Consider the following 26,731-nt stretch of genomic DNA (forward strand, 5'->3'; position numbering starts at 1 on the left):
TTCCAGACCTCGACTTATTCTGGAGATAGAGCCCTAAGGCATACCACTAGAGACCTCCTCCAGGCTAATAGTGGCCTATAAGTCAGTTCAAATCCAGCCAATTCTAAATCTGCCTAATTGTATTATTTATTCAGCCCACATTTCTCCCTCTGGTTAACATTGTCATAGGGGACCTTAACAGAGAGCTTGCTAAAACTTAGATATTTGTTGTTTCCCTTTCAAGGGAAGTTTGAAATGATTCGTTTGATGAACCCATGCTTGCTTTTAAATTAGTCTTTTCCTAAGTGTGTGTTTAATAACTGTAATAAGCTGCAGGGTCTCACTTAAGCGTTAATGTCAACTTCACCAATCTGTAGTTTGCAGAATCTCCTTTTTGCCCTTTTGAAAATTGATACTCCTTCCATCTGTTGGTTGCTGGTGATGAAATCACTGACAATAGGTGATATTATGGACACATTTTCTCCCCTGTGGATGTACTTCATACCTTATAGGAAGAGTTGCTAGACCACCTGGGCATGTGTGGAGTGTACATTTGTTTTCCACAGAGAGTACCCTGTATTAATAGCTGTGGCCAGACACCCCTGACAGTCAGTGTGTAGTTGAGAGCACTCCATTTGTCCAGGAGGTCCAGATCCTGTACTTTCTAAAGGCTGTGTGGCAATAGTGGCTGCCTTGTCCCCATCCCAGCACCCCCCTTCCCCCAACATCTCATTAGGGCACTAACAGAGCCTGAGGGAGTCTTTTCCTTAATGCCATTTCTCCCCATTAGGCAGGCAGGAGGAGAATTGGGCTGGCTAATTAAGTGTGGCATTTTGTTTCAAAATTAGCAAGAGACAGTAACTCGTTACAAAGCAACCCAGTGTCCTTGTGCAGATAGATTTGTTTTTCTTAATATTTGACTTTTCAGGACAAATTAGTCCATTTATTCTGAACAATTAAACTTATTTTAAAATGAATTTGTTTTCTTACCCGGGTATATTTTTGCCCATCTAAGATTACACATGAATCTGTTACGTGCTTTGCTCTTTGGTGCCTAAGAATCCTGACATTTCACGTTAGGCATAAAGATGAATTGGAATTAAATGCCTTAAAACACTTTCCTGGGGAGAGTCACTTTCTTAAATTTGCAGAAGGTTGCTGGCTTCAACCCTCGGATACATTAGTTTAAGCTTTTACAAATGTTCTTGAGAGTGAAATAACACTTAATATCACTTGAGCATATTCTCTTTCATTTGGATTTGTGGAAAGTATTAATTTGCAGGGACTGTGGTAAAACACTCTTGTTTCAAGTGCTTTTTGAAGCACTGCTTTCCTGTGAAGGCTCAGTTAATCACTTTTTTTCCTGAGATCATGTGAGTCTCTTCTTCAGTTGATAGAGGTAGTAGTTACCAGGCAAGTCCAGATCCCTGGAACAAAAACATGGTTTGCTTCAAGGAGAGTGGAATTTGTGTGCATGGCCAGTACAAATTATGGTTTTACTGTCGTTTATATTAAAAAGTCATATACATCCATTTACTCAGCATATACTTAAATACTATTTTTCCACTTTTTTTTATTTGTAAGAGAAAGCCAGCATTTCATTTTTTCATTGTAAAATAATCATCTTTCCAAAGATAACCTCTGTTAATAGTGTCTTGTATATTCTTCCAGGAAAAAAAAAGTCACATACAGCATAAATAAATACCTATGCTTAAGTATTGTTTACACAAATAGATTTAGCATTCGCAGTTAATTTTTACTTTCTGAAAGGATATTGCCTTCACATGTTAAAGAAAATTTTCAGATAAAATGAAAGGCACGAAGGAAAAAGTACATCTCACTCCTACCGCTGACTTTAGTTTGCCTCCCCTGAAGCAGCCACCATCATCAGTTTCTTGTGTGTCACTTCAAAGGTATTTTGTGCATTGTTCACGTACAAGCACATGTGTGACCCTGACACATGCATACTTTTTATTTTCTTTTTAACCAAGCCTCTTAAATAGATCTTACTCATATTCTTGGCTGCCCGTAACAGATGCTGCTTTTTCTGTCTCAGGTGGGTAAAGACTAGAAATGTCATTCATAGTTCTGTGGTTACTTTGTATCATGTCTCCCTTGGTAATGAACCCAACACAGAGGCACGGAACGGAATCCCCCGAAACACCACTATCCTTAGAAGGAAAATGGCTTAGCTTGACATGCTGACTGAATATGGTGGGCTAAAGAGACCTCTGAAGGCAATTTTCTCTGCTCTCCCACAGGGGCCCCCTCTAGGACTAACACAAAGCAATGAGAAGACAGTGTCTGTGAAGTTCCCACTGCTGTGCCCTGCCATTTGGATAAATTAAGAGGTTCATTCTCGAAGACTGTCAGTCTTCCAAGAGCATGTGGATTTATACAGGGACAAAAGACTTCCCCATGCCAGGCACTTGTATTGTGTTGTGCCTTTTGTGGTGACTAGTATTAGGAGACTCGTATTTAATACAGGTTTTTATCTACTAAAGCGTACTGCGTTTTTAGAAAACCCATCATCTCCAAATCCAAATTTATGAAATAGATAAAGGGACTATAACTATAATTTTCATTATAGAAGGATCTTCATTTTATTTGGCCATATTGTTTCAGATTGTGAGCTCCTAAGAGGTATTCAAGATTTCTTCCACTTAGAAAAACTCCCCTACATCTTTGGACTGCATCTGTTGCTTTGGGGAAAATGTACAGATATGACACCAAAAAGTCATCTTATCTAGTATCACACACAACCCTTCCCCTTACCTCTGAACACTCCTTATTCTTTCCTGTGTGAGGCAACTGAGACGACTTAGAAATTCATTTGGTTGTAGGTTCACGTAGGCAAGTTGTTTATGAAAACTTAAAGGGTTGCTATGAGAATTAAATAGATTTATTAAATAGATAATAGAAATTAAGAAAGACAAACTTTACAAAAATCCAGTGACCTTAAAAGGGGACTTGATTTAAGAATGGAAAGAAAATTAGTGTCAGTTTAGAAGTGAGGATATTTTCTGAATAGTCATCAGTGCAGATTAAATATATGTCAGAACAAAACTATAATGATGCTTGCCTCATTTTACCTTCCCTTCATGAAGCTATTCTTTAAAGCTTTATGTAATAGAAAGACATTGGAAATGCTCTAAATGTTCATCATGGAATGGTTAAGTAAATTACAGTACTCAGAATCCTGTTGCACAGCTATTACAGGGGGAGTTAATGACCTTTGCTGGAACATAGAACTAGACTTTAGATATTGTGTACAAAATAGCAAGATCCCAAATTATACAGATACCGTGATTACAACACTGTTTAAGCTGGTATATAGGAGGAAAGATTGAAGTAAATACCCCAGATTGCTTATCGTTATGTTAGGGTAGTGGTGTCTCTGGTGGTGGGTTTCTGATTTCTAAATGTTCTGAGTGTAATCACTTTTGTAATGAATACATAAATATGTGTGAAGAAAGTAATGGTGCTTTTGCATGAAAGTGTGTGCGCCTAGTTTTTGGATGCTTACTTTAGTGTCGCCCCCCGCCCCCCTTTGATCTAGTTACCAGATCGGTGGCATTATCAGGAGATGAGTAAATTACCTTGCTCCTCATCGTATTTTATAGAGCAAAGGAACACGGGGTGGGAGGGCCGAGGGAGGAGGGAAATCAGCATGTAACCGTGGGCTTCAAGAAAGCTTTCTGGAAAGAATAACTTGAAAGTGACCTTTTAAAATGGAGTGGGGGGGTAGTCTCGGATTAAGAAAGAAAGATATTCTAGATATAAATAACCATGTGGGAACGAAGGGAAAAGTTGAGAAGGAGAAATTTCGTTTGATCCAGCTAAAGAGAGTAAGTATGGGATGGAGAAAGATAATGTATGTTTGAAAACTGATGAGTGACTGAGGCTCCCCATGCTCAGTGGGAACATTTTTACCTTTTATAAGGAAAACAAAAGTCCTTTTGGCAGATGGCCAGGAAAATACATTTTAGGTGATGCTGACTTGGAGGTGTGATATCGTGGGTGAAGGCTCTGGGAAGCTGACTGCAGTGGTCTGTTTGCAAGGTGATAGTGGCCTCTCTTAGGGGTTTGGGCTTGGAATGAGAAAGAAAGATCTGGATTCCAGACATGCCACTTAGTAAGAAACCAATGCTTTTCTACTAAGGAGGCCAAACTCAAACCAAAGAACCTCATCCTGGGCCTGTTGCAGAAATATATTTTCTATACTCTTCTTTAGATCATAAAGAAGAAACTGGGTGAATGGCTTCTGTTTGTTTAAAGCAAAGGCAATTCCTCTAGGAATTTTCCACTACTGTGTAGTATTGGGGAGAGGGGGAGTGATGACAGAGTAAGAAGCTCCCAAACCGGATTTCTTACCTAGTATATACTCATGTTACAAAATCAAGTTTGCACTTTGCATTGCTTTGTATTGGCACTGCCCAGCCTTATTCAGTCACATATTTTTTGAGTATCTCATTTGCCTCAGATAGTGTTAGGATGCAGAGAAATTTATGACAAAGTTCCTGCTCCTCAAGCCATTTATAATTTAACTGGGGAGATAAGACGTGTGTGTGTGTAAATTTAGAGTCTCTGTAGGATTTCTGGTATGTTGGTTCTAATAGGGATGGGGTTGCCGACTGGAGCTCTGAGAACCTAGAGTCCTGTGACCTGGTCAGACAGCAGCCAGAGGCCGACCTCTCTTGTGAATGACCTCCCTCAGATCCATCTCTCCTACTGTCTAGCTTTGAGATCTTGGGCAAGTTACTTTAACCTTTCCAAGCCTCAGTTTTCCCATCCGTAAAATCAGAATGATAGTAGTACCTACCTTGTAGGGTTGCTGTGGAGGTTTGAGATGACAGATAATATGAAAAGCCCTCAGCATCGCAGGAGGTGCATGGTAATTAGTCAGGAGGTGGTAACATGTTCTGCCAGACCAGAAAGTTTTTGAGGGCAGGGACTCAGTGCTCTGTATCATTGTTATACCTTTGGTGTAACCGATTAATAAATACTTGGCACAAACATTTATTGAAAGAGAGAATCAATGTATTGTTTAGACTGAGAATCGAAGAGGTGGCAAGATTCAGGAAGAGAGAGGAATGGAATTCCACACATAAAGGTGAGTCTCAAAGTTAAACAAAGGCATACATTCTTCTGTATATTTGTACTATAATCATAATTAAACAAATGCTCTTGTTATATAACATGGGGGCAATGTGGTCATTGAATGTTAAACTGGAAAGGATGCTAGGTATTATGTAGCAGCCCCCTTCCTTTACTGGTGAGGAAACTGAGGCTCAGAGAGGAGGCAGCCGCATGGTTGACCAGCCTCTAGGTTCCAGGTCTCCCTATTGCTGGGTCAGTGGTATTCCTTGGCATTTTTCCTACTAGCCGTTAAAAAATAGGCCTAGCAGTGACTCAGACATTGCCAAATTTTGCTCCTAGTACAGAGAGAGAAGCGTCCTGAAAAAAAAGGAAATGCTACAATCTTATTTTTCCTGAGTAATTTTGTGTATCTTGGCCTCTAGAAAGCAGGATGACTTTCCTGGTCCCGGGAGCCTGTTCCTGAGAGCAGAGCTGTTTTCCTGTGGAAGAGCTGGGTCAGGCCCGGGGTGCCGGTCAGACCTTCTCTGTGGAAAGCCTCAAGTGGCTGTAACTCATTGCTGTAAAAACAAACATGTTACCTCACTGAACAACAGCATGGAGCACTTAAGAAGGGGATTACCAGGGCTGAAATGTGGGAACTATAAAGAAAGGAATTCCAAAAGAGCCAGGTGCTTCAGTTTGTGCATCTAAGCTGATGAGACTCTGAAGTGTTAAAGAGAAATTCCATTCGAGTGACTCCACGGCCACAGTATTTTTTCCTGTTGAGCCAACGGGGAAGGGAGAGGAGGCACGTTATCCAGGGGCCTGTCCAGGCAGTTAGCGCCCTTCCCGCCCTTCCCGTGTTGAGGGATAGCTGAGACCTGAACCTTTGGCACCCGGCCCTGCGCCCTGGGGTCACGGGAATTTGCTCTGTGTTTCGAGGAGGTCATTCCAACCTGAGCAGGAAGATAGAAGCCGGAGTAGAGAAAAGCAGAGTCTGCACGGGGCAGCCCTGGACACATACTTGGCTTCGACCTCAAGAGTTTGGAAAGGGGGCTGCGGGAGCAAGCCAGCTATTTCACCAGAGGGAGAATTTAGATGTTCTGAAACTTGGTGTGGGAATCATTCCTAAGGCCAGCTCTTGTTATGGAATCAAATTGGTGTGTGTGTGAAAGTATTTTCTGAAACCCAGCACAGGTCTCCTTGAATTTGTCATTTGCAGTTTGCTGTGTACAGAGAGGAGATGTGGCATGGAGCTAAGGTGACTGTGTGTATGCATGGTCATCTTCCTCCATGGTGACCGTGTGGAGAACTTGTTTTATGTGTGTTTCTGTTTAAACATATCTTATTCAATATATATTGTCGATTCAATGATATTGAACTTTTGGCCACAGCGCTGTACCCCAGGTCTGAACAAAGTTTTTATAAACACATATTTTCTCCTTAAGGTACATCACAGCCATCTTGCACTTAGGAACACTAGATATGCTTCAGCACTACTCTTGGTGGCCATTTGAAACAGGTGAAATCACTAACAGAAACCACCAAAATGGGGCATTAAACAGACCACCAAAAGGACATTTGTTTGTAGCATGACTTGAAACAAGAAGGCAGAGTGTTGCCTTGTTTAACCTCAGCTGAGAATGTGTGTGGTAGGTAATTCAGATTTTTTTACCACTCTGTGCATGTCTGAGAATGACAGCAAAGGTGTTGCTAGATTAATTTGGGGGTTACAAATAAATTTTAGCAAGTAGGTGAATTCACATATATGGAATTCATGAATAACGAGGATTTACTATACCCATTTCCCCCAAATATTGTCTTAAACGTATAGAACAACCTCTAAAACTGAATACTGCTTGGCTTTCGGGCTCATTCCTTTAGCAGGTTCCTTTATTCCCACCCTTTAATCCTGTGGTTATTTAAAGATATTAGAAAATGCAAATTTGCAAAAAGAAAAACACTTAAGATTATTCAAATGCCACCAACCAGAGGTCATTATTGTTTACATTTTAGTGCCTTTCTAGAGTTTTTTCTGTGCAAACATATATCTGTCATCTGCACTCTCACATGTTTTATATATGTGTATATATATATATAAAAATATGTATATTCAAAATGAAATTAGTATCATACCATACTTACTGTTATATCATCTGCATTTTGCAGTTCCCCTTGCTGAATGAGAGGCAGGAGTGAGTGGGGAGGGATGAGGCCAGGTGGGCAGGTTGGGGGAAGGGGGAATAGAAGATGCAGGGACATCAGGGCATGGGACTATGTCTTGAGGAGGGCCACTGATGGATTCTAAGCAGGGACATTCCTTAATCAGATTAGATAGATAACCAAGGTGGCTGTGTAGACAGTGGACTTGGAGAAAGAGCCTAGAGCAGAGCCATACTGTCTAGTATGGTAGCTGTTAGCCATATGTGGCTGTGAGCACCTCTCAGTGTGGCTGGTCCTAACTAAGGTGTGCTGTGTTGAATTATACTGGGTATCAAAGATGTGGTACAAAAAAAAGAATGTAAAATATCTCAATAATTTTTAATCAATTTTGTGTAGAAATGATAATCTTGGATATATATTGGGTTAAATAAAAAATATTATTAAAGCTAATTTCACCTGTTTCTACTTTTTAAGGTGGCTAGTAAAAAAAAAAAAAACCTTTAATTGCATGTGTATTTCTCTTGGACAGCACTAGCCCAGAAGGAGAAAGATGATGAAGGCCTACCTACCCCAGGGTAGTAGGGATGGGGATGGGAAGGAGGGAGTGGATTTGAGAAGCATTAAGAGATATACTTGATGGCTCTGTCCTGGCTTCGGAAGGTATTATGGACTGAATATTTACGTCCTCCCAAATTCATATGTTGACGTCCTGATCTCCAAAGTGATGATATTTGGAGATGGGGGTCATTGGGAAGAAATTAGGTTTAGATGAGATCATGAGGGTAGAGCCTCTATCATGGGATTAATACCCTTATAAGAAGAAGAGATCAGAACTTCCTCTCTCTCCCACCATGGGTGGACATATGGCAGCAAGAAGGCAGTGGTCTACAAACCAGGAAGAGAGCCCTCATCAGACTCCGCATCTGTCAGCGCCTTGGATCTTGAATTTCCAGGACTCTCTGGAGGGGTGAGAAATAACTGTTGTTTAAGCTGCCCAGTCTGTGGTATTTTGCTATACCGGCCTGAGTTGACTAAGACAGAGGGTGAAACAGGAAGGAGTTAATGGCATCAAGGTATGTCACCAACTAAGACAGAGAAAAGGAAAGCTGGTGTTGGTTTGTGGGGGAGATTAAAAGCAGATAGAGATATTCAGTTTCTAGTTGCTTGATTACAGCTCTGCGGAGAGGTAGATCTGTGTCTGAGGCAGATCTTTGAGTCACCAGCGAATAGAACCATTGAGAGGGACTGAGAGTCCCAGAGAGTATGTGGAGAGAGGAGGAGGTGGCCTGAGAGGAGAACCTGGGGCACACCAGCATGGACCTGGGGACAGGACAGCAAAGAAACAGAGAAAGGAGGCACAAATGGGGGGTGGTTACAGAGGCCAAGAGAAGGTATATCAGAGAGGGGGTGAGCATGAAATTTAGGAAGGGTACTATAAATCTTTGTTAAGCAATCTCTGTACTTTATTATGGTTAATAATAATAATAATAATAATAATAATAATAATAATACTTAACCATTGTGCAGCATTTACTTTGTGCCAAGCACAGCACTGCATGCTCCATACAACAGCCACTCGGGGCACCTACTGTTGTTATCCCCATTGTACAGATGAGGATACAGAGGCACAGAGCTGTAAAGTAACTTGCCCAGAGTAATGTAGTAACTGGCACTGGCAGGGTTCTAGCTTGATCTGTCTGACTCCAGACCCCACAGTTTGACTTAAACTTTTTTACAACTCCCAGACTTGCCTTGACAAGAAGTGAGTAACTGCCCTTTTAGCTTCAATCACGAGTCAGACCACACAAAAAATATCTACCCTTCTTTGAGTGCTGGCCTTGTGAGAACAATGGTGATGGATGGCAAACTATGGAGAATGTTGCATTCCAGGGTGCTGAGGTCAGAGAGAGAGAGAGAGAGAGAGAGAGAGAGAGAGAGAGAGAGAGTGTGGAGTGGTAAGGCAAAGGCGGCATGTGTGATGAGGCAGAGCGTGCAGTGCTGCACAGGCGCCGCTGGCCATCAAGTGGCACTGGTTTTCAGGGCTAAGGCTTTGCTCCTGGGACAGCCTGGCTCCTGTCCGCCTCTCTGAGTGGATGAACCTCCATATCTTGGGTGCCTTCTGGCTATTTATTGACTGTGCTGTGCCCTTCGTTTTTCTTTCTCCTGTCATTTCTGGCCTTATGGACATTTCACTAAAGAATCCATGAGACCCCAGGCCAAGGGCAGGGTTGGAAGGGCTCCTGTCATCCATCCCTCTGGGCTCAGACTTGATTTACCGTGAGGAATGTTGCCCCCACCCCCAGCCCTGCCCAGACTCATGCCTGAGGTTTTACTGCTTTCGTTCACTTCCATACATGGAAGCGGGGTTGCCAGCCTCTGCCTGGAGAGAGCTTGTAGCAGGAGGTTTGTTTCCCCACAGCTGACAGACACTCCCTGGCTCACATTTTAAAAACGTATTTATTGAAAAAGACCAGGGATTTAAACACACGTCTGCTAAAAGAAAACTTGGGTATCTCAACAGGGAATAGGCAGTAAAAATTGCAGCCTAGTTCCTGATTGCTGTTGGTATAGTACTTATCTCCACCTTTGTGATTATTAGAAAGTTCTAATGATATGAGTGGTAAGCTTTTAAGTCTTAAAATAGACAAAGAGCTTTTTGGGGGGGCAGGAAGAGATCTATTTTATAAACGTATATATGTGTATTTATTAACATTAGCATACATACACTTTTCTCACTGATTTGAGAGAAAGAAAATCTGAGGGGGCTGAGCCAAAATGTACAAGTACTCGAATGAAACAAAGTGATAAGAACAATCCTTACCGGGACTGTACATCCTAACAGATGTTGACCTTGAAATTGCCAAGCAAGCCATCTGATACATATTTAAGAACCTATTTGGTTCTCTCAAAGAGATGCTTTTATAATGCACAGTACTATGGTTCTACCTGTTTTTGTTTTGTTTCATAAATGATCAAGGATTGGACCTTGTAAAAGGCTCTTAGAAAGTAATAGTTGAGAACAGTGGATTTCAAAGGAGTTTTGGGAAACGATGAATGCGGTATATTTCTAATGGAGCTATCTTTACTGGTTTGTTATATATAATTTGTTGGTCCTCTTGTGCCAAATTTACCCTCTTGGCTGGTTCTTTTCCCTGCTACCATCTTGGGCACAGTTCTTTGGATATATTTTGCTGGATTTTCTTTGTAGTCATACACCTCTGAGATTTGTTACAGTGGAATCTGAATTATTTGAAAGCCGTAATTCAAGATTGTAAAATTCTGGAAGCACGTGATAAACTCTGGTTTTGTTTTGGGGGGCTGGATGAGGGGGTAAAAAAGACTGATGCTGGCCCGACAGTTTGTTCCCCCCAAATACCATTCCTGCCTTAAAGAAGAGATTAAAAATAAAATAAAAACTTCTAGTCTTTTCTTATCGTGATGTATTTGGAGCTTAAAATAGCAAACCTTAAACTTCTTGATCTCTGTCCTCTCTTCCTCCCCGCAACGGATCCCTTTCTTTAATTGTATAAAAAGATTTTGAAATTCTTCCTTGATTCTTTCCTGCCTCCTGGGAAAGGGGTGAATTGGCACCAGCTTTAAGGCTGCAGTCCTGATGTTGATCTGAATTCCTTTTCTTGCTCTTTTGCTAGTTAAAAGATTCCTTGCTGTGACACATGGATGTGTATTCAGAGGGCTTTGAATTTGTAAGGTGGCTGGAACTGCCTTCTGAGTTAAAGAACTTCTTTTAAGTAGACATTTTCCCCTTCTTTTTTTAAAAAGTGATTTCTCAAGCATCAGGCTGTCATCAGCCTACTAATTGTTTTGCCTCTAAGCAGGACCAAGACTTGGGCAAATTACTTCTGGCTGTTGAGCTATTAGGCCAGAAGCTGCTGGCCAAATGGCTGTTATCACAAGGTGTCGTGCCTGCAGGGGCCTGCACTAGCCCCAGCCGCTGCTCCCAGGCTGGAGCTCGGGCTAAGTCCCAAGCCCACCAGTTGGGGCTCTCACTTTGCTGCCCTTTCCAGATTGTGGCAGGGAGTGGGGCTCTCGCAAAAGCCAATGGAGGGAAAAGGAGACTCGGTCTCTGCTCTTCCTGGTCTGAAGTGTGGATTTTTTATTATTGTAGGGAATATAGTTCTCAGCCCAGGGTGAAGAGGCAGAGACCCCAGTTCTGTTAGGTTTACTTCAGTAGTGTGTTCCAAGTGAAACACCATATGGTGATTTTCAACCCTGGCCGATATTCAGTGTTACCTGGGGAGCTTTGAAAATACACATTCCCAGCGCTTGTTCATTGTTACCTACCCAGCATACAGCACAGTGCCAGGTACACAGGATATGCATTATGTAAAGTTAGTTAAGTGCATGGGAAACACATTTTGTCTGTCCAGACTGTCTAGGAAAGTGAGGGGGTACACGTCTCTTAGCCAATCATTTATACACACACAATCCAGAGTAAGCTGTAAGATGTACCCTACCTTCCCATATCAAGTCATGCACCTCTGGTCCTTCCGAGGTAGGGGCCTGGTGATTATTAGTGTTAATGTGCTTTTAGGTCACTACTATACTCAGGTATCTACTGCTTAGTGATCTAGGGGGACGCTGAGAATATATAATCATAACAAGAATAAGAATTACAGCTTTCATTGATTGGATATGCACTTTGCCAGGCCCTGTCTCAGTGCTTTGCATGTATTTATATAATCCTCACATAACCCTTTGAGTGAAGCACTCTTGTACTGAGTAGTTTTCCCAGTCATGCTGATAAGTCATTGAGACAGTATTTGAACTCTGGCCCTTTGCCCGAGCTGTGCCGAATTACCTAAAAACTGACCAAGGCTGTCACTTCAGGAGGCATCTTCCATGTGCTAAGCACAGAGATGAAAAGTGCTTTACATGTGCTGCTTCATTTAATTTTCACAAGAATGCTATGTGTGTGTTATGTGTCGCAGAGTCAGCTCCAACTCTTGGCAACTGTGAATGAGTGATGTTCACAATTTCCTGTCCTGAGCAGCCTTGCTTAGCTCCTGTAGACTCATGCAATGGCTTCTTTTATGGAGTCAGTTCATCTCATATTTGATCTTCATTTTTTCCTGCTGCTTTTATTTTTCCCATCATTATTGTCTTTTTCAAAGAATCCTGCCTTTTCATGATGTGCCCATAGTGGGACATTTTTAGTTTGGTCATTTTTGCCTCCAGTGATGTTTCAAGGCTTAATTTGCTCTCTGACCCACTTGTTCATCTTTCTGGCAGTCCAGGGTATCCTCCAGCACTGAATTTCAAAAGAATCCATTTTTTCCTGTTAGCCTTTTTCACTGTCCAACTTTTGCCTCTGTACGTAGTAATCGGGAATACCAGGGTGTGGGTGATCTTAGCCTTGGTCTCTAATGACACAACTTTGCTCTTGGTCATCTTTCTTAATTCTTCTATTGCTGCCTTTCTGAGTCTCAGCCTTTCTTGACTTCTCGGCTGCACTCTCCGTTTGAATTGATGACTGAACCAAGGTAAGCAGAATCATCTGGTCAGTTGGCCTTCCTTTTAAAGCCTGTTCTTTTTCCCTGTGCCTCACTGTGTCTGACAGGGAGCACAGTATTAGGCATATTTGGGAAGCAAGTACGGCCTCTGTCTTTGGCAGGAATCTCTGAGCCAGGGTATTTCTGGGGATAAGGCAGGATACGATCTTGAGCACACCAAACACAGACTGTTGGAAAGGGAGAGTTCAGAAGAGTGATTGAAATCCTTCAGTTCTCTGAAGACGGCCTTCTGAACTTTCAAGCACATAGAATCCATCAACTCCTTGTCTTCTTTTAGTTAACCCAGTTCCCGCAACACACGCATACACACACACATACACTCATACACTCATACATATACACTCATACACTCATATACTCATACACTCCATCCCTACCCCAGGGAAGAATGTCTGTGGCAGCAAAGAAAGAGCCCTTTGAGCAGCCAACAGGGTGAAAACAGCCAAGGTCCCAGGACCCCAGGGACATTTCCAGCCTGTGGTTTGCTGCCTTAACCCAAAGGAGCTCCTGATTGGCTGATCATCTCTGAAAGATTAGAATTTCTGTGAAAGGGCAGAATTGACAAGAGAAGGTAAAAAATAATCCGAGAGATAAGCAGTGGTAACAAATGGGAGAGGGCTGCCATGATGGTGGGGATAGGTGCTGGGACAGCTGTGTGCCCTGTGGCCCTAGTGGTCTACTTATAGACACTTTCGTTAGACTCCTCTATTTGTTGCATTGGGGTGACCTTTCAGTGTTTAACTTATAACTCTGTAACAGAAAACGCTTATCTATTCCCTAATGTTCTTTAAGACCCACTTAGGATTATAGGGCATGCTAGCAGGCAGCAAGCTCAGATACCTACTGTCACCTAACTGCATGAAGCGCGTGGGGAATTTCCACAAAGACCTTCTCTGTGTGCTTATGAAACAGAGGAATAATCTCTTCCCCAGAGAAACATGCTTCTTGCCTGTTTTTCTGGAAACATATCCCTTTTAGTGTAGCTTCTATTGTCTAACCTTTGATAGTGATTTAGGAGAGGAAAGGAATTCACTTTTGTCTCAGCTCTATCCTGTGTAAACCAAGAGTGTAAAATGCAAGCCAGGAGGCAAAAGGGGTGATGGGCCTGGGGCAAACTTGTGAGTGCATCCTTCATCTCAAAGGGGCGGCCATACTGGAATGCAAACCTGGTTGGTTGAATCTTCTAGAACGTTTGCACAATGTGGAATCTTCTGAATTCTGAGCGATGTCAGTTAATTCAAATTTAAAACATTGTGTGTGTGTGTGTGTGTGTGTGTGTGCGCGCGCGTGCGCACATGTGTGCACGTGTGTCAAAGGACACATCTAAGGGCCTAGTTTCACCCTTGGGTGGCCTGTTGGGGATCTTGGCCTTAAGAGCTATTTTGGTGCAGCAACACCCCACACTGTGCTCTGTTTGTACCTGGCAGTCTACGGGGCCCCTGTATGGAGTTTCGCTCAGGGAAGCCCCAGGAGTACTCGGGAGCAGGGAGTGCATGTTTTCCAGGGAGTTTACAGTCTTCTTACAGAGAAAAAGCCCTACCTGCATCAGAGAAGCGATAAAGAACAGAGAAGATGGCATGTGCAAGGGGTCAGAAGGCAAGCCTGGGGTCCCCCAGAGTGGTCAGAGAAGGCCCCTGTGGGGACAGGATTTGCCATGGGCCTGGAAGGGGCGGGGAGCAGGAACATTTTAGAGAGATTTCCTAACGTGAGCTCAAAAGTGGTCATAACTCTTTACCATAGCACTGGACCATTTTCTTTACACTTTTCTTTACGTAGCATTTGACTATTTTCAAAGCGTTTTTCCCAATAGGTGTTCCTGACAGCGGTGCTGCGAGATGTGGGAACTCACATTTACAGAGACTGAGAAAAAATGTGCCAGGCACTGAGCACCCTGCCAGCACTTTATATACTCTCCCCCATGTTATTCTCCAAACAACCCTGTGAGGTAGGTGGTATTAATCCCCATTTTCAAGCCATGTAAGTTAGCAAGTGACAGAGGTGGGATTCAAGCCCAGGCCCGTCTCCAAAACACAACGTCTTTCCTTCACAAAGGTGTTCAGGACCACACAGCTATGAAAATCAGACCTAGGACTCAAACCCAGATCCTGAGAGGGCCTTGGCTTATTGGGAGCAGAAAAAAAGCCTGCATTGAAAGCAGGACTAGAGAAGTGGGCTAAAAAGTTTATACCGAATACACAGATGATGTAAGCAGCCATTAAAGGGTTTTGAGCAGAGCCATGAGATGATGACTGTGGTGTTTAAGGAAAATTATTCTGGTAGAAGGAACTAGAGGAGGAAAGACTGTCCTGGCAGACTAATGAGAGGGTACGGGCCAGGGTGCTGACAGAGGGCGTGGCTTGTCACAGAGACAGGACCAAAGGCTTGAAAAGCAGTTTTCAGCCCCTTTTGGCACTTCCACAAGTACTTTAAAGAGAAGCGCTTGCTGTTATGAATTGCTAGTATGTCGTTATGACTGAGGCAACCATTCCTAGAGTTCTCTGGTGAGCCCTTTGGGCATCCGACTCCATTTTAGAAAAACCCATTTCCATTTTGCACCCAATTTTCTCTTCTCAGTGTGTTTCACAGTTGGTAGGTGGTTTGTTATTGTTGGTTTTTAAATTTTACCCAGTGCGGCCCTCGCCTGAAAGAAAACACTGACCCTACTGGCCACAATTTAAAACATTTTGACCTCTGCCCAAGCATTTCTGGATCTTTCTCTTTGTTTAGTTTCTAAGAGTGAGGATTAGGAACTGGCTGGGAATCCCAAACAAAGCTTGGTGTTTTTTGAGGTGGAAATGAGGGAAGGGGTTTCCTTCCTTTCCCACTTCTCTCACCGCTTTCACCCCGCCATCTGCTTGCAGAGGGACTTTTTCAGAACTGGATAAATTGTCAGGGATGAAACAAGAAAGCTCTGGTGACTTTTAGCTATTTGAAACAGATAAACAACAACAAAAATCTACCATACTTTTGGCCCTTTGCCATCTGTTTAACTGAAAGAGGCCTCCTGTTGCTCAAAGAATGACCGTTGGCTGAAGCAAAGTGAACAGGTGGGAGGAACCAACCACCACATGTACATAAACTCCAAGCAAGGCCTTTGCAGCTGACGGGAAAATAATTTTTGGAGGAGGCAGTCCTTGTACAGGGAGTGTCTGTATAAAGTTTTTTGAAGTAAGAAGTTTATTTGATATCCTTGGAGTTTGGGGCTAATATGGATGAGATAGGAACACAAGTCACCTAGATTCCAAGCTCTTGTTATAGAAGTTTTAACAAGTTATGTAGCAGGTGGTTTTTTTTTTTTTAAGTGGAAGGGTCATTAAGCTAAATGACCTTTTAAAAAGTTATATTTTTTCTTGTAGTAGACTATACATAACAATGACCGTGTTAGCCATCTTTAAGTGTACAGTTCAGTGGCATTAGGTACATTCACGTTGTCGCAACCATCGTCACCATCTCCAGAACTTTCTCATTTTCCCCAGCTGAAACTCTATACCTATTAAACAGTAACTCCTCATTCTCGTTCCTTCCAGCCCCTGGCAACCACTGTTCTACTTTCTGTCTCTGAGTTTGACTACTCTAAGTATCTCATATAGATGGAGTGATTACAGTATTTGTCATTTTGTGTCTGGCTTATTTCACTTAGCGTAACATTTTCAAGGTTCATCCATGTTGTAGCCTGTGTCAGAATTTCCTTTGTTTTTAAGGCTAATATTCCATTGTATGTGCATACCACATTTTGCTTATCCATTCATCTATCTGTAGACATTGAATTAAATTGTAAGGTCTCTTGTAACTTTGTGATTGTATGAATCTCTGATCTTCCTTTTGTAGCCTCCTTTTTTTTTTTTTCTGTCCATAAAATAGGACTGACAATTATGGATTCTTTGTTGGGGCGGGGGAGGGTGGGGATTAATTGAAATTGTGTTAGTAATGTTTTTTTGAAGAAAGGTATATGATTTAATGACAGAGTGTTACTTGTTTTCAGTGTCTGAAGGCTGGAAGAAGTCATTTAGAAAAAGTTTGTAAGTTGTGGAGCACAGACCCACTAAAGGTGAGCGCTTAGGACCTTGCCAGGGAATCCTTTCTGCCTTCCCAGAACCCTCTGGTCAGTAGGTCTCCTTGGAGCTCCATTTCTCTGTCTTTGACTTTTCTCTGGAGGTCTGTGAACTGGGATAATTAATATGGAGCTAGGAGTCAGTTGTCCACAGGGTCACTTCATGCAGGACAAGTACCTCAACTGAGAGATTTAAAATTCACAAACAATTTAGTCGAGAGAGAATTATGACACCTGAGAAGGAGCTAACCCTAATATTTACCTTTAGAAATTGACAGGTTGTTTAAAAATAGTGAAATATGTTGGCACAGGGAAGGGTGGATGGAGTCTAGTGCCTGCCTACCCCGTGGTAAATTAGAGGAGACAAACACATCCTGTGAATTTATGGCTGTGCAGTGGAATCTGTTTTTAGGGTTTCTGGAAGCCCGCTGGGTTGTTAATAAATAAGGCAAACTGAGATGCCAGTCTTGAGTAGTGAGACTCTTTTGGGTGATAGCTTCTTAAGGGAAGCTGCCTTTGACCTCAGTGGCATTGATTTTTGGCAGCCCCATTCTTACATTTTAAAGTTGCCCAAAGCTCTCTTTTTCTTCTTTGAACCAAAACTCTATTGGGGTATTTTTCTCTTTTAAAAGTAATGCAGGATCATTGTAGAAAATTGGAAAATACAAGAAGTACACAGGCTTTCTACCAGAGGTAATTGATATTCTTTTGTCACAAAGCAGCCTTACCTTTTTCTGTGTATGCATATTTCCATGTAAGAATATATTCTTTTAAAAGATGATCTCTAATAGCTACATGATATTCCACTATATACATGTACCATACTTCAACAATTCCCCATTGTGGGAAACTTAGGCCAGTTCCAAGTTTTGTTATAATAATCAGTGCTATTGTAAAGTTTTAATGTACATCTTTGTGCACGTCTTTGGTTGTTCTCACAGGAAAAAATCCTAAGAAGAAGTGCTGGGTCAAAGATTCTGTTGTCTTTAGTTATTATTTCTTTTTCGTCTGTTCTATCCTCAATTTCATCTTCTTTTTCATTATTTTAATTTCTTTTGACTTTCCCTGTTTTCTTTTGATTATTCTCAACTCTACAGTATTGCTTCTTTTTTTTATCGTCTTTAAATGGAGATTTAAAAAACTGCAGCTGCATTTTTAGTTCCCTTATAATATTTCCCCCTTTATTCAGTCCCTCCCCCGCCCCCCCTTTTAACATTTTGGTCTAAAAAGCATATATTTTCCACATTTTCATTCTGTTTCCAGTGGTCTGCTTTTGGTATCTTGAACGCAACATTTTGCTCTTGTATTGTAAAATATTTCTGGAAGCTTCATAGTCTGCATTGTTTATTTGTCCTTGAGTTAAGAAAGTTTTGTCAGATTCTGGATTTGCTCACAGACAGGGCATGAATTTCTACTTGGTTCTCCTCTGTCTGCCTTGGTTTCCAACAAGATCTCCTTTCAAATCTTGAGTTCGTTAGCGTAAATTTATGTCACCTTTTCAGCTCTTCAGTATCACGACGAGAGTGGGGAGATGCTGGACATCTGGGCAGTTCTAGCAGAACGTCTCTGTTCTTTTTCTTCTGTTTGTTGGAGCTGCTGAGATGGGGACAACTTTATGCTCAGGGCTTTTTCTTTTTTTTCCTTCCTAGTAGCTGTATGCCAGGACTGTGGCCAGCCCACCTGTTTGTCACATCTGGGCAAGCTTTTGCCGACCTGCTGTAGATACCACACCTTGGACCTCTTTGCCCTTGGACCTCTAAACCCATGCTTTTCAGATACTGCTTTTCCAGAGCAGTAAATAGTCCAAGCGAAATGCTTACGCTATCTCTCAGGCCCCTCTTGTCCTCTGGGCCTTGCCCTTCTGAGTAAGGGGTCATTAGTGGAATTCTACCAGAGTCTCTTTCACTTAATCTCTATATACTACATCTACTCCTCAGGAGGGCAATGGCAAATCTGGCCTTGGTAGCCTTTTCAAATCTGGTCCCAGCTACACTATTTATATCTAGCAGTGACTCCTTTTCCTCTTTTATGTCCTTATACCAAGCATAAATCTTCTGGGTTATTATTTAGTGAAGAGAGACTAACCCTAACCTGGCATGGATCCCTGTTATTTTCCATTGGGTGCACCATTTATTGTTCCCTCGCTGGCCTGCTGCTGAGTATTGCTCTGGGCTGTACGACTTCAAAGCCATTCCCCCTGAGGTGGCTGTCCTTAAACTAAAACTAAAACCAAAGACATTTCTGAGCTCTTTAAAATATAATAATAATAATAATAATAATAAAACACCCTGTGAATTCTCTGCTTTTCATGTGGTTCCTAGCCTCCCTCTGACAGCATGACCTGTTCTGGGTTGCCAGCTCTGATTCCTTTGATGTCTGTCTCCAGGATACCTCTCTGGAATCTGTGCAGGGAAGAGTGAAATTGTCTGGTGCAAGTGTGCTGGGTGAGGGGGAGGTGAGGAGAGACCCCACTAACTTTGTGTACGTGTTCGGAAGGAAATGAAGGTTTAACTGGCAATAATCCTGGAAGAACATATGTTCTCCTTGATTATGGAGAATATTTCAGTTTTTCTTTCCTTTTCATGTCTCACCCCCAAGTTTTTCCTTAAAGTGCTACTTCAGTATTCATTGTGTTTTGATCATTGACCGATGGTTTTCTTGAGGTATTTTTGTTGTTTCCCAAGTTTTTCAAAGCAGGCTCTCTCCTCTGACCACTTCCCTCTCTAGTATGCTCAGGTTCTCTTTTTTAGTCATACCTCTCCCTTTTTTCCCTTTAAAAAAACAAACAAAAAACCTACAACATTTATTTTCTTATTACACAGAATTTAAAATATATACGAAAGAAGACAATAATATCATGAACCCCCATAATACCCACATCCAGTTGCAACCTTGATCAACTCATAGCGGATCTTGTTTTCAACTACACCTCTCCCACCCTACTTTCCCCCCATTACTGTGAAGCGAGTCTCAGACATTTTAGCAGTTTAGCCATAAATATATAAATGTGTAACTATAAAAAGTAAGAATTTGAAAAAGAACCAATACTGTCATTGCATCCCCAAGTTAATAATTCCTTAATATCAAGTATTTAATCATGTTCAAATATCCCACATCTCATTTTATACATATGTAAGAGTCAGCTTTTAAAATTACATGTATATCGTGATTAATCTCAAGCTTTTTTCACTTACGTGTTTACCCACAGCAGGCCTAGAGAGCTCTAATTTAACAGCCCCCCACGCTAGCAAGGGGAATTCAGTGAAAGGCATCCCATCTAGGACACTTGGCCAGGCTCTTACCTGGAAGATGGCAGGTCCCATGCTGCAGACCCTCCTACTCACACAGCCCCTGTGACTGAAGTCTTGGGGCTCTTTCTCCCCTTTGGAGCCCCTGGAGGCTATGGACAGTTTTCCCATAAACTCTGACTGTCTGGGGTCACAGCAAGTTTTTGTTAAATATGTCATACCAAACTAATAGCATTTTTTAAATTAAACTTATTAGGATGACTTCGGTTAATAAAATTCTGTAAGTTTCAAGTATACAATTCAGTAATTCATCATTTGTATGTTACATTGTGTGTTCCCTACCCAAAGTTAAACCTCCTTCTCTCACCACATATTTGACCTCCTTTACCCTTATCTACCTTACGTCTCCCCCATCAAACTATAGCATTTAAAAATATTACTCTTTTTTTCTTATTTAGCAAACTTGCAGAGCACTCACTTTGTACTGAACACTGTTCTAGCTTACATTTACCAGAGGGAAAGGATTATTTTTCTGTTTATTTTAGATTAGTAAGTATTGTGATGGTGGACACGTGTCCCGCATTTCCTGGGACACTCCCAGTCTTATATCATTTTTACTGTTTTCGGTTAAGGTGAGTTTATATGTATAAATATGAACTGTGATGCCTTTGGAAAGTATTTCATATATACCTGCAAGTTAGGAAGAAAATCTATTATAAGGCCAGGTATTCTGCAAACTGGTTTAGCCAACAGCTTTGACACCTGACTGAGGTTTTATATGCCTTTTAAGTCAGGGGTCCGTAGCTTCCTTCTTTCCTCACTGTTTGGCCAGGATTTGACATTCTAGAAAGGAGGCAGGCTGACACACCTTGCTGTTCTCTCCCTGTTTCTCTGCAGCTCAGTGCTTTTTATCCTGTGCTGGTCCTTTTTTTTTATAGCAGTGTTCTGTCTTCTGGCCACTTTTAGGGATTAGAAGGTGTGGAAGGAAAAATCATTGGGCCAAGCCGCATAGCCTGTCCATTGACAGACGGGGCTTTCCCTGGGGCGAATTCTGGCCGGGTCCGGGACGATGCACAAGCAACGTGTAAGGGTTGCACCTGTCGTGCAGGCACGCTCCAAGGCACGCACAGCTGTGGCACTCAGACAAAGGGCCGCTCTCTCACTCTAATAGGAAGAGAAAGGTAAAACGAAACCTAAAGAGTTTGTAATGGAGAATAGTTTTGGTCTCGTGAGAGAAGATAGCTTTAGCCAGGCCTTCTAGTAAATGCTGTTATGCCTGATTGCATGTCTTCAGTTCATAGGTTGAATGAGTGACATGTTAGTGATATGGTGAGACCCCAGCCATCCTTTGGGGGACAGTTGATGTAAGCAGGAGGGGGACTAAGGATAGTGTAGCCTCATGGCAGCAGGACTGCATGTTTTATTTTAGGTAAGTTTGAAGGATGCTAAGCAGGCCCTCTTGCAGCTGCCACGGTATGAAAGGTGGCTCTGTTCTCCAAAGAGCTACAATAGTCAATACCCACATTAATAGTGTTTTCTCCCAGAGCTCTATCAGAGTAAGCTCCTTCTGTTATTCACAGTCGTGTTCTGCACGGCTCAGGGTCTTATACACAGTAGGCCTCAGTCAATATGTATTGCTTGAACCAGTGCATGGATCATCAATTAGAATGCTTATTAATTGCATCCTTCCGTCGATCCCAAAGCTGGTGTCTTGTCCTTTTCACACGACCTTACCAGATCTCTAAACATTATCACCTCTCATTTTCTAGGGTCCTTATTTTGCCTCGGCCAGAAGATTCAAGGGCTTCCTGAGTTTTCCCCCAGCCACACCCCAACCCAATTTCATAGCTCTCAGTTTCCAAGAATTGCCCTTTCCCAAACCTCATCACCTGGTTGGCTACCCACAAAATAGCCTCTGGTTTGTCCTTGTCCTGTTGGCATAGTCATCCAGTGGTAGCCCCCTGCTCCTCAGTGATGTTAAGGCGAGAGGATTTTTGGCTGTCACAAAGACCACATAATACAAGAGAGGTGGTGACCTCTTGCCAGAGAATCCCCAGGAACTTAGGAATTGGGTTGGAGTTCTGGGGCTGTTTTAAAGAGCACAGCAAAATGATACAACGATGAGTGGCAGCAGATGAAGACTCTGTCCAGCTAGAAAATCATCTTGCAAATGGGTTAGGAGAATGTTCTTACTTGGGTTAGAATTTAGCCAGACTTGAGATTTTACTGATCATCATTTCAAGAACTTTTTGAGACGTGACCTCCTGCTTTCTTCTTATTGTAAATCCTAAAATGTTCATAGCATTTATTACTTTTATAACCTTGAAGTTAAAAAAGGAAATATTTACTTAAAAATAAATGGAAATTTGAGAACATCATGTCATTTGTTAAGGCATATACCCATGTCTTCCCCCAATTGTTTATTTTTCAGTTAATAAAGGGCCAATGGGATGTTTGTGCTCGAGGCTTAAGGACCTTGGCTGTTTGCATTGGAGTCTGTGGATTTAGTCCAAATTGATAGTGTTCTGGTATTCTTGTAGACTTTTATTTATTATTACTATTTTTTTTCCTTTTATAAAAAGCAGCTTAAATGAAGGCATGTTTCTCCAGCCCACAACACTGAGTTCAGGATAAACTGGTTTATGATAAATAGGAATCTGAACTTACTATAGGGGTCTTGAATATTTTTTAAATGTGTTGTTTTCAGTTAGTGGGAGGTAAAGATGAAAGGACATTACAAGATAAGCCCTGTGAGTAATTTTATGTTGCAGTGAGGAGTTGAGATAGATGGGATTTGTGCATAGTCCCGATGCAGAAAGTGTCCCAAAGCAGAATGCTGCCGGGGACTCATCAGTAGGACGGGGGCCCTCGTTTTGCCTGGGATTTGAGAATAGAGCATGTGGTGAGTCTAATATTAGAAAATCAGTTCTTACCCTTCCCCCATCTTTATCCTTAAAGCTCTTAAAATATGGGCACTGAGTCTCTTCCCCATCCTTTCTTTGGTATTCTTTCTGTGAGCAGTCATTGAATTTATTTCTTGGCTTCTTATCTTTTTATTAATCAGATTTTTTCACTTGGCCGAACTCTTCTCCCAGAGGCCTTGCCTTCGTATAAGGTGAACACTTGCCAGTGAGCATGGTTCTGTGTTTCAGATGTCTTCTGTCAATGCAACCCGAAGTACAGAATCATACCAGAAAAACCGAATACCTTTTATGTGATTGGTTATATTGTGTCTTGGTCCCAGTGCCACCAAATTATCTTGCATTTTGGAACTTTTGAGGATTTGGAAATGTGAATTTTTAGTCCTCCTGGAGGATTCAGGCTGCAAATATTAAAGTTGGTGGGAAGGGACTATTCCAAATGGTCATGGAGATTGAAACAGCACAGTTAAAGAGGGGGGCCTTGCTGCTTCACCTCTAAATTTCCTTTGTGATCTTGGACGATTCAAATCAACTGAAAGAAAGTTTTTACCAATCCCTGGCAAGTAGCCTTTCTGAGTCTTAGTTTCCTCATCTTTAAAAGAGAGAGTTAATTGGACTGAATAATTCTTCAGTTCTCTCTTCCAAAATTTTATATGAACATCAGGCTGTTGTGTGGGGTCAGATGCAGTTGAGGGATGTTTAGATTTTCTAAGAAAAACCAGTGTACTGGTTGACTTGAAATAAATTATAAAAATAACCTTAAAACTAGTTAGTTACTATATGGGATAATAAATACTACTGATAATGAACAGTGACTGTGTGTGAGACATTGTTTTCATTTTTACCTGTGTTAATTTATATGTATTTTGAGCTCCATAACAGCCCTATGAGATAAATGCTATTATTAGCCCCATTTTATAGATGTAGAAACTGAGGCATAGTGAAGTTAGGTAACTTTTGTAAGATCACAAATTGGTAAGTGATGCAGCTGGGATTCAAATCCAGGCAGGCTGACTCCTAGCTCAAGCTCTTCACCATTATACCCTACTGCCACTATAATTCACTACCTATGAATGTGCTTCGTTAGATCCCTCAGTGATTTCCCAGCCCTCAGGTAACCTAGAGTAGCCTCAGTGCTTCTTAGGATGCTGGGTGCAGTGGTAAGATGGAGATTGCTAGGACCGATAAGTCAGAGGTAGTAGGAGGAAGTGGCAGGAGGTTGGTCCACATTCTTTGTCTTGTGGATGGCAAGCAGGGAGAGACAACAGACCACTCTGTGTCATTGTACCTAGGAGATACCTAGGAAGGTAGAACATAATCCCTATCTCCTATTGTACCTTCCCAAGCTTCAATTCATCTCTTATGCTGTGGCACTAATCTTTCTTAAGTAGTGTATTCACTCAGTGACTCGTTAGAGCAGTGGTTCTCAGTTACCTGCTATGCCCAGGCCCTCTGTGCTGGGTGCTGCTCCATCCCACCCAAGTCCAGGTTCACTTTTCACTACTCTCAGCAGGTAGGTACTGACAGACAAGCCTGTCTCCCCACAGACCCCGTTTTGCTCTCTTTGTGCTGATTGTTCCTCCTGCCTAGAATGTCTTCCCATCTGCTCTCTGCCTGTCCCAGTTCAGTTGTGACCTCTATCAAGCTTTCTCTAACTCTTGGATAGTCCCTTTTTAGAAGCTCTAGTGTTATTCTCATCAGCAACTTGGCACTTACTTATGTTGATTTGTAGTTTTCATTTTTCTTTCCAAGTTGTATTATAAGCACTTTAAAGGAAGGGGAACAGGACCGAGCATTTAGAGCACACTGTTTATGTTTAGGTGGAACTCAGACCAGTTCTAAATTGATTTGTGGAAATTTCAACTTTAATTTCTATTATTAAGGATGGTTAGGTTCACAAATCAGCCCACCAACCTCTGGACCTCAATTCCATTAAGGCCGTTTAAGGAGAAATGGAAATGAGTCCTATTTCATGTAGCTGATAATAAACTTATAAAATTCATTACCTCAATAAGAAAAATAAACAGAAAACTTTAAATCGTTAATGACAGTCACCTGTTCCTACTAAGAGATCATAGGATAACTGTCATCTTTGGGGCTTCTGTTAATGACAGAATGTTCAGGTGTACTGAGCCAGATATGATAAAATTCATCATGTCTGCCAACAATGATTGATTAGTAGCAGCTTTGTGAGCTGAGTGTTAAGGATTTTGAGGCTTTGTCTGATTGCTGTGTCTTGTCAAGGGCTCTGTAGAGGGAAATGGTGGCAGTCATGAAATGTTCTCTATCTTCTTTAAACTCCGATTCCCTCCAAACAGAAGCAGAAATAAGAAGCTGACAAAGCATGTACCCTGGAGCCCATCATCAGAGTGTTTTAGGATGCAAGATATTGCTTCCCCACTCCCACTTTGGTCTATTTTAAGTCAGAAATAGCCAAAGGATATCTGAGAGCTCTGTTCAGAATGTTAGGAGCCAGAAATGAAGGGCCTTTTGCATCCTTATAATAGCAGATGACTTATGCAAAGCCAGCCGTAAGGCACTCCCAATCTACTCAGCTGCTCAGCCAAGGTGTCACCCTGTCCACATACTGCCCACTGATGGCTGTGGCAGATGGGAACCTCTCAGAAGCCTCTTCTGGAGACAGGGACTTTCCCGATGGCTCCCACCAGAACTGACATAGGGCAGACTGTCACCTCTCTCTGGCCCTGACCCTAGGGAAACTAGCTCTAGAGATTCTTTTTAAATGCATATTTTCTTAGAAGGGGCTCATGCCTTCACCTGGTCCTTAATGGATAGTTAACACTTTAGCTGAGGAGAAGATGATAGCACCAAAAACTGCCAGAGTGTTGGTTTGCTCAAGACCTGTGGTTTTCAAACCTGAGTCTGCATCAGGATCACCTGGAGGACTTTTAAAATACAGATTTCTGGGCTCCACCTCAGAGCTTCTGACTAGGTAGGTCTTGGGTGGGGCCCCCATATTTACCTTTCTAACTAGTTTTCAGGTGATACTGCTGATGCTGGTTCAGGGATCATACTTTTAAAACTACTCAAGATAAAACCATGCAACATTGGTTGGTAGCCAGATATTGAGGCACAGTTTTCAGATGGTCTTTGCCTTAGCTTTTTTCTAAATAATATATGCTGGTGGCTAAAAAGAAATCAAGCGGTATATATAGGCTTATAATAAAAAATTATCTTTCTTTGTTTTTTCCTATTCCTAAAAGCTACTACGTTTTAGTGTTGTGGTCTCTCCCCCTCCTCTTTTTAAAATTCTGGTAATTACATCCATATCTCTAAATAATAAATGTTCCTGCTGCTCTTTCTCTGTCAGTCCTTTTTCAACATTATTTGTTGCTTTTCTGCTAAGATATATGACTATTTCGCTCACTCAAAACAACCTTGCCTTGCCTTTCTGGTTCTTCTGATAAGATTACATCACCGTTTACAGTTCTCTTGATTACACTTTTAGCTTTAAATAACATGCTCATGTCTTTAATTCTTGTTCTCCAATAAAGACTTTTTATGATTTGAGAATGTTGCTATATCTGTTCAGTTCTCTTTCCCTTCTCCCTCCTGTTTTCTGTATCTTAATTTTTTCTTTATCAAAGTTGGTGATATTTATATTCTGTTATGTAACTGTGATTCATGCTTTGTGTGCAGGTTGAAATTCATGCTCCGTTTGTAGTTAAAGATCTATAAATATTGTTGGGGGAAAATTCAAGTGGTGTATTATGGTTACGTTTTTTGTACAGATTTTTG

The 26,731-nt window shown here is 41.7% G+C and overlaps 1 protein-coding gene across 3 annotated transcripts in view; it reads left to right on the forward strand.

Moving 5' to 3' along the window:
* NXN (nucleoredoxin) overlaps window positions 1–26,731 on the forward strand; it is a 134,666-nt gene that overhangs the window by 11,416 nt on the left and 96,519 nt on the right. The window contains exons 1-2 of one of the 3 annotated variants that reach the window (XM_039886232.1): window positions 14,608–14,697; window positions 16,735–16,800. The exons of the other annotated variants lie outside the window; for them this stretch is intronic. Of the exons in view, the coding sequence (XP_039742166.1) occupies window positions 14,623–14,697; window positions 16,735–16,800 (141 nt within the window). The 5' untranslated portion in view covers window positions 14,608–14,622. Of the gene's footprint in view, window positions 1–14,607; window positions 14,698–16,734; window positions 16,801–26,731 lie in introns of those variants that run through there. 3 annotated transcript variants of the gene reach the window in all.

This window comes from Pteropus medius, unplaced genomic scaffold (assembly GCF_902729225.1).
Source record: "Pteropus medius unplaced genomic scaffold, Ma_sr-lr_union100, whole genome shotgun sequence".
In the NCBI taxonomy this organism is placed as follows: domain Eukaryota; kingdom Metazoa; phylum Chordata; class Mammalia; order Chiroptera; family Pteropodidae; genus Pteropus; species Pteropus medius.